We start from the raw sequence: 8,412 nt of genomic DNA on the forward strand, positions 1-8,412 counted from the left end.
CAGCATCTGACAGAATATAAATGCTTCTATATAAAATGCTGAATGTTCCTGTGAGGGGAAACTGTGTTTGAAATGGTCTGTTACTCTCATACCCTATTGGTTTGCATTGCAGTTTCACAAAATAAGAAGTATATATTGATCAGTCAAATGTTGTGCCTGAAAAAGCATTGTTAATATATGCTTTAAAATTAATTGCATGCTGTATGTAACCAAGAAAGTCTATTCATTTGTTTTAAATGTTTTATTGTGTGTTTATGAGAATCAATTAAGTGATTAAGGCTGTCAAGCTGTAAGTGAAAGTGCGTGCGTGCGTGCGTGCGCGCGCTTGAGCGCGACAGATCGACTGCGCGGTTTCCAGACATCATTATACAAACGCGCGCGCGCTCTGTTCAGTTTCAGAGCGTGAAGGAGCCGATAGATGCTGATGACATACAGAACACACAGCTGCTACACCTGAGAGAGAGAAGCACACTGCGGCCTGAATAAACTGTTGTGTGACCTGACTATTGACTTGGAGATCAGTGTCTGCACCTATTATTACAAAATAAACACTTTGTTATATGAATGCATGAAATAGACATTTGCACAACAAAGCTCATTTTTTTCCTAGACCTCATTAAATTAATATTTAATAAAAAAAAATATATGGCCTTCAATATTTATTTATATTGAGGTTTATTTATATATATATATATATATATTTCTGTGTTTTATTTATATTTTTTTATTGAGGAATTAAATTAAATGGGATTGGTGATGCATTTTGAAATGAAGGAGGGTTAAATTATAAGGCTGTATTAATGCATAAAATAGCATTTCTTTGGATTTATAAAATGAATTGCCTTTCATATGGAGTTAAATCGCTCTCTTATATATAATGATTACAATTGTAAAAAAAAAAAGTTCAAATGGTGCCAATTAATAAAGTTTAATCAAATATAAAAAATACATCTATCAAGAAAAACAAAAATACACAATGTTGATCTTTGGTTATATTCATTGATCAAGAATAAAAATAAAAGATAAAAATAAAAAATAAAAAACAAGGAAAATGAAATATACAATTTTTTTTAAGAATCGAAACAAATAAATAAATAGGCCTATAGATAACGAAGAGTCTGTTCAGTGAACGTGCAAAATATCTCGAGTGCATTATTTAGGTGGAATCGCGTCGTGAAGCGCTGAGAGAGACGTGACGAAAGCGGAATACGGTGATGATGATGAGAACATCAGCGCGAGTCTGACGACAGCAGAGTTTCGCCTTTCACGCGAGGGGGAAAAAAAGTTGCAGGATCTTCCAGAAGAGCCTTGGAGCTTAAACGACATCGAGATCTCGAGCCCATCACAGCGAACGCCGGGCGTTACCGGAGCAGGAGCTTTTATTTCAGTCAAAAGTCTCGTCATTTATGGATCCGCGGTTACCCGATGCGCGAAGCAGACCTCCAGAGCTAAACTCAGGTACCGGACAGACCCTCCTCACCCCACAGCCCTGCTCACCGCTGTTTGTTTTGATGTTTGGTTTGCTTGTGTTTTTCAAGTGATGGCATCTTACCATAGCTTAGATGATGACGCAATGGCTTTGATGGTGCACGACACGAACGCGGTGAAGAAAGAAGAGTTCGCGAAGGAAGAGCCGCTCCAGGAGCCGAGCTCGGAGAAGGTGGATCCGTCTCAGAAGCCGCCTTACTCCTACGTGGCTCTGATCGCCATGGCCATCCGGGAGAGCTCGGAAAAGAGACTGACCCTCTCCGGTATCTACCAGTACATCATCACCAAGTTCCCCTTCTACGAGAAGAACAAGAAGGGCTGGCAGAACAGCATCCGACACAACCTGAGTCTCAACGAGTGCTTCATTAAAGTTCCGCGTGAAGGCGGAGGGGAGCGCAAGGGGAACTACTGGACTCTGGATCCGGCCTGCGAGGACATGTTCGAGAAGGGCAACTACCGGCGCCGGAGGCGCATGAAGAGGCCGTTCAGACCGCCAGCGGCTCACTTCCAGCCGGGAAAGGCTCTCTTCGGCGGGGAGGGATACGGCAGCTACCTCCCCGCGCCCAAATACCTCCAGTCCGGCTTCATGAACAACAGCTGGCCGCTCGCGCAACCACCGCCGCCGATGAGCTACGCGTCCTGCCAGATGGCCAACGGTAACATGGGTGCCATGAAAGGACTGTCCGGTCCGTCGTACAACCCCTACAGTCGAATGCAAGCCATGGGCCTGCCGAACATGATGAACTCGTACAGCGGGATGGGGCACCACCAGCACCCGGCGCCGCAGCAGCAGCCCTCCCCGGTTCCGTCCAACTCTGCGGCCGCTCTACAGTTCACCTGCTCCCGGCAGCCGCCCGAGCTCTACTCGTACTGGGACCACGAGGCCAAAAACTCGTCGTTACACTCGCGGATTGACATTTGAACCGAGGGGATGTGTGAATGGGCGCAGGGGCTGTTTTACGCGTCCAGTAAGGTAAACAGGGTAACTTTTGTTGCTGAAGAACAAACACAGATCTGAACTGAATCTTAATGTTCCGGACTGCATGGATACATTTTTTTATTATTATTCTAAATCAGTAGTTTGTTTTGTTTTTTTTTGTTTTTGTTGTTGTTGATCGCTTCAGGATAAACACGTTTGACAAAAATGCCTTCGAAGATTCAAATGAGGACAGTTCAGAAAGAAAAGCATTTGCAAGATTGTTGGGGACCATTGTGTGTTTTACATTTTGGATTGTCAAAGCAGCACTTATTATTTTCTATTTGCTTTCAATAAATTGTTTTGATTAAAATGTCTTCGACACTCGATACGATGAGCCCTGAAAAATTATGGCTCAAAAGATCCTTTGCAGTGGAAAATTATTTTTTAGATCATTGAAATTAATCAATGTAAAACCAGACATGTTTTTTTACTGTAAAGAAAGAAAAAAAAACACATTGGAACCTTTATTTTTAAGAGTGTATTCATGCAATAACTTTTTGAGACTTTCACAGATTTTCAGTTTGTTAGTTATTATCTTTTCAGAAAAAGAAGGTTCAGTCTTTGCTGCTATTCTCAAATATACACTTTTTTAAATAAAGTGATACCATCAAAACGCGCATATTATTCTAACAAAAAATGATTACTAAAAAAATATAATAAAAAAATAAAAAAAAACTCTGGATTAGAATAAATTATATTCCTGCTTCTGGCGGAAGGTTTGATTATTATGATAATGAATCAGTGTAAATCTAATGAAGGCCTGCTAGCTGATGACAATCTTTAATTCTATTTCATTTCGTTCCGTAAATATACTCCATTCAAATAGTGTATCAGTTTTAATGGGTTCTGTCACGTTCTCAGGAACAAAACAGAAGAAAATCTGAAAACTGTGTTTCTGAAGAATGAATCACTACGTTTTATTCTTTCTATTTTTCGTCCCTGACACTAAAAACATTTCTCGTCAACCTCAGTAGCCCATGGTATTTTTATATTTTGTAGACAGTTACATCTTTATTATCTCAACTAAAAAAGAAAACGAGGGAATTTTTCTTCTTTTTTTTTTCAATATGGCCCTGCATTTAATTTCAGTCTATAAGCTGCATCTGGGTTTTCATAAAAATATTATATCTCAGAAATACAGCTCATGCAAATCGAATGTAAAATTAAATCTTGAAAAAAGTGTCCAAATGCTCTTTTTAGACTACAGCAAAATTGAGAATAAAAGGACAACGTTAAAAGAATCGTAGAGGAATAAAATGGATTAAATTACAGTTACATTGATTGCAATCCTTGAATAACAGAAACAGCGGGCAGTCTGAGGGAAATGCCATTATTATATTTTTTTATATTTTATTTTTTTGCATGCAGATTTTGGCAGTGAGTGTCTTTCATTCCTTCACACTGTGATCAAGGCCTGATTTTAATGAAAGTTCATGAGAAAACAGGCCTGAATCGCGCTCATTCCAAGAGAAAACAGCAGCTAAAAACCCTGTCGCGAGACTCAAATCACACACAAAAAATGCTTTCTTCTTATTCTTTGTTTGCCTTTGTTACATAAACTAATCATGCACATTTGCATATCCTCAGATTTATTCCCTTATTGTTATATGACAGTCAGACGATACGTTTTTTGTGATCAAAATAATAATAATAATAATACATTTTTTTAAAGCTTTTATATTCAGGCCTGATTCTTTTTATATTTGCGAATGAACAGAAAGCAAGAACATTGATGCATTCTATAACAATCACCAAAATAAAATGCCTAAACGATAAACAGCTGATGTTAAAAACGTCATAAACCTTCTTGCATTGATTTTTAATTTCAGACCGTCCTTAAAAAAAGCTTGCATTAAAAAATAATGTTGTCTTGCAATTTGTTTTTAAACATGAAGCATTATTCATGTATGTTTTAGTCTACCATAAATCGCTCTTCTGCATATTAAAAAGCGGTGCACTGCAGCTGATGTTTGTTTTTCACACGGATTCTGTTGAATTAAAATAAAAGAGTTGATCAATATTTATCTCTCTGTACATTTCCGCTGAGAGAAGGTTTAAATTCAGAATCCGGCAATTGTGCAAAAACCCTGAAGGCGAAAACAAGAACGGTTTTGGTGAAATCATTTATACAAAAGATGAAAATGGCACGTTCCTTCCTGAGTGTCACGTGACTGAACATGAACACGTGATGTAAATAACTCCACCTGCCAGGGCTAATTAAAAAGAGTAGGATAATATATTAATCCAAATATCTTTGTCTGTTTTTTTTTTTTTTTTTGTTAGCTATAACTTTTATACGAGTGATTTTGAAAAGAAAAAGACCAGATAATCACACAGATCTTCAGTTAGTTTGATGTTCCTCCACAGCTTTTTCAGAAACATCTCTTCAGGTCAAAGTTAGATTTAATGTAAGGTGTTTTTATGTATTCTGCAGTTGAAGACAAACACAAACATCTGAGGTCTGACCACTAGGTGGCGCTATAAGCACAGCACGAGATGGACAGATTTATAGAAAAAAAAACATTTATTGCAATGCTCTATTTACATTGGTTAAAGCCTTGAAAATAGTTTTGTAGACAAATATAAATTGTATCTAATCTTTTATAAAACTAAAATGTAATGCAAAATAAAAATACAATCTAATAGCACATTTTGCTATACGTCAACTTTACAAAGTATTTAATGTGAATACACAAAATTATCAGTTTTCCTTTTCAGCCTATATATGCTGTGGTAATAATTTTGCATATTTTGGGGCTGATGCTGTTCATGTAATATTACTGTAATGATTTCAGTGCTTGATTTTAAGGACTTTTTTTTTGTTTAAGTTCAAATGCTAAGGTAAATGAAAACAAATCTGTTTTTTATGCATTTGTGTGTTTTTATGCATACAAATATATAGGTTATTAAATAATATTAAATAAACGTAATTTACATTTATAAACATGTGTGTGTGAGAGAGAGAGAGAGAGAGAGAGAGAGAGAGTGTGTGTGTATGTGTGTGTTTGTGTGTGTGTGTGTGAGTGGGAGAGATAGAGTGTGTGAGTGTGTGTGTGTCAGTGTGTGTTGAGTGTGTGTGTATGTGTGTGTGAGAGAGAGAGAGAGAGAGAGAGAGAGAGAGAGTGTGTGTATGTGTGTGTTTGTGTGTGTTTGTGTGTGTGTGTGTGTGTGTGAGTGGGAGAGATAGAGTGTGTGAGTGTGTGTGTGTCAGTGTGTGTTGAGTGTGTGTGTATGTGTGTGTGTGTGTGTGAGAGAGAGAAAGAGAGAGAGTGTGTGTGTATGTGTGTGTCAGTGTGTGTTTGTGTGTGTGTGTGTGAGTGGGAGAGATAGAGTGTGTGAGTGTGTGTGTGTCAGTGTGTGTTGAGTGTGTGTATGTGTGTGTGTGTGTGTGTGTGTGTGTGTGTGTGTGTCAGTGTGTGTTGAGTGTGTGTGTGTGTGTGTGCGCGTGTGGGAGTGTGTATGTGTCTGTATGTTAAGAATTAAAATCATTCTTATTCTGTAAAAAAAAAGAAAACAACGATTATTGGGCTTTTACTTCCAAAGTTGAACTTTAATTAAATGTGTTACTTGCCATTTATTTGTAATTATTTGTGAAATTTCTACAGTGTTACAACTGACAATCCAGTAATAAAAGACGAAATGCATGCTGTGCAAATAAAACGCATTACAAAACATTTATCCGCATCAGATAAACCATCAACATCATTAACTATTAATGTGGAAAATTATGCATCTCTGTGTATCCAGTGAATTGTTCCAGTATTTCAGCCATTAGACAAACATATATTTATCCTTAAAATTAGACACAAAATATCTAAGCAAAGCATCTGATTGAACAAATAATGCAGATTTTCTCAAAACTTACTAAACGTTCCTAATGACCCCAAAGTGCTAAATCATTACAGTGACAGTCAGTCAGAGTCACCAAAGCAGAAAATGTGATGAATGCATGAAACGATTGTTCTGAAAGCTGAGAGCTTTGTGCTTTTGGCATAATGTGTCAATGGGCTTCAAGATTTTAGGTTCAAATGCGTTTGAAAGTAGAAGGAAAGGTGTTTATTGCATCATTAAATCATGTCTTCACTTGTTTGTTTTAAATGGCCTTTGTAGTGTGAAAATGCACATTTTACTACAAATATTGCATCTTTCGAAAATAACATGAGCTCATAAAAGCCTATTAAGCAATAAGCAAATTGCTATTTAAAACCTATAAAATACATTAAAAAAGATATAAAAGTTTTTTTTTGTTTGTTTTTTATTCTAAGCATGTAAATAATAATCCTGCTTTTTAATGCAAGTGGATTTTTTTTAATGCTTTTGTGTTTTTGTGCATAAAACTTTTTTCAAGAAGCCTTTTGAATAATATGAGCTCAAAATAATTAGAAAAATGCTGTTTAAAATATAAAAAGCATATTATTTCAATTTTCCAAAAGCAAGCTATACACAAAATGATCAGTTTTCCTATTCAGCGTATGCTGTGGTAATATTTTTGGGCTGATGCTGATCATGCAATATTAATGGTTTCCATGCTTGATTTTAAGGATATTTGTAGGTGATAATTGATAAATTATAATTCTGCTGTTTTTATGCATTTAGGTGTTTTTGTGCCTAGAAAAATGTGTACTCTTTCAAATAATACAAGCTCATTGAAACTCAGTAAATACAATAATTAGAAAATTGCTCTTTAAAACATAAAAAGCACATTATTTCAACTTTCCAACTTTTGTCTGTACACAAAATTATCACACAATCCTCTTCAGCTTCTATATACAATGTGAATAATTTTGCATAATATTGGATTGCATTTGTTCATGCAGTGCTTGATTTTAAGGACATTCTTGGTGAATGTATTTCTGCGAGATATTCACGCGCTGTAAAAGTGAACACCTTTCTTAAAGTTGAAGTCAGGTGACTTTCATTGTTTTTGCACTTCCGTTTGAGGCCACTGGAGGCGCAGTTTTTAAAATGACAAAGGTTTCAATACTTTTTTTTTAATTTTCAGATGCTTAAAGCGACTACAGATTTAAATAAACAACTAATATAATTAAAAAAAATATATAAAAAAAATTTGTTAAATAAACTTAAAAATGTAAAATGAAAAAAAAATTAAAATCAAGATTAAATTAAATATTTAAATTTGCTTAAAAATGTAAATATGGCAATAATAGAAACATAAAAAATTTAGATTTTTTAAAGATTTTTTTTAAATATATTTATAACATTAAAATATTTTAATTTCTAATGTTCTTCTGGCATCACAGTCTTTTAAGCCAGTGTTTTTACATGACTCTTTTAGTCAAGAATCCAGGATTTACTCACTTTAAAATATTTTTGAGCTTTGCATAACTAGAAAAAAAAATCACTGTATGGAAAAAATATATATATTTTTAGTTGTCTTATCTCCTTTTAAAGCTTGCTTTGTTCTATTTTTATCATTTAAAATAAGATAATATGAATAAAAATAAGAAAAATTTATGAGTGGTAAAAAAACATTGCTTTAATGAGATGTTTTTACTTTATTTGATTTAAAAAAAATACTTTTGTGGCATATTGTTGCATATTTAAATCATAAGAATCATTAATGAGAATCAGTATTTAGAATAATAATAATAATAATAATCTCTGGAGTAAAACATTTGGATGCATGAAAATAAAGAAAACTTGGGGATAATATATACGATAATTGATTTTTCATCAATAATAATTGATGAATTGTATAATTGAATTTGTTACATTTAGCAAGAACCACTTTTGTTGGTGCATTTATTAGATTTTTCTTTTTTTCTAATAACATTTAACTAAAATCCTTTACCTAATTTGTTATGTCTAGTCAAAAATGACCAGCCTTTTAAAAACTGCATTTAAATGTCTCATCATACTATCACTAAATATTGGATTCAATCTATTTGTCTACTTGACTTAGCACTTTTTTTTTTTTTTTTTTT

At 34.6% G+C, this 8,412-nt stretch overlaps 1 protein-coding gene across 1 annotated transcript; it reads left to right on the top strand.

Annotated features, from left to right (window-relative positions):
• The first annotated feature begins 1,262 nt into the window (after positions 1 to 1,262).
• On the top strand, positions 1,263 to 2,777 carry LOC113112173 (forkhead box protein L2-like). Its single transcript, XM_026277619.1, has 2 exons — positions 1,263 to 1,458; positions 1,539 to 2,777. The coding sequence occupies exons 1-2, from the start codon at positions 1,407 to 1,409 to the stop codon at positions 2,408 to 2,410; spliced, it is 924 nt and encodes a 307-aa protein (XP_026133404.1). The 5' UTR covers positions 1,263 to 1,406; the 3' UTR covers positions 2,411 to 2,777.
• Positions 2,778 to 8,412: the final 5,635 nt, after the last annotated feature.

This window comes from Carassius auratus, chromosome 2 (assembly GCF_003368295.1).
Source record: "Carassius auratus strain Wakin chromosome 2, ASM336829v1, whole genome shotgun sequence".
NCBI classification, from domain to species: Eukaryota; Metazoa; Chordata; class Actinopteri; order Cypriniformes; family Cyprinidae; genus Carassius; species Carassius auratus.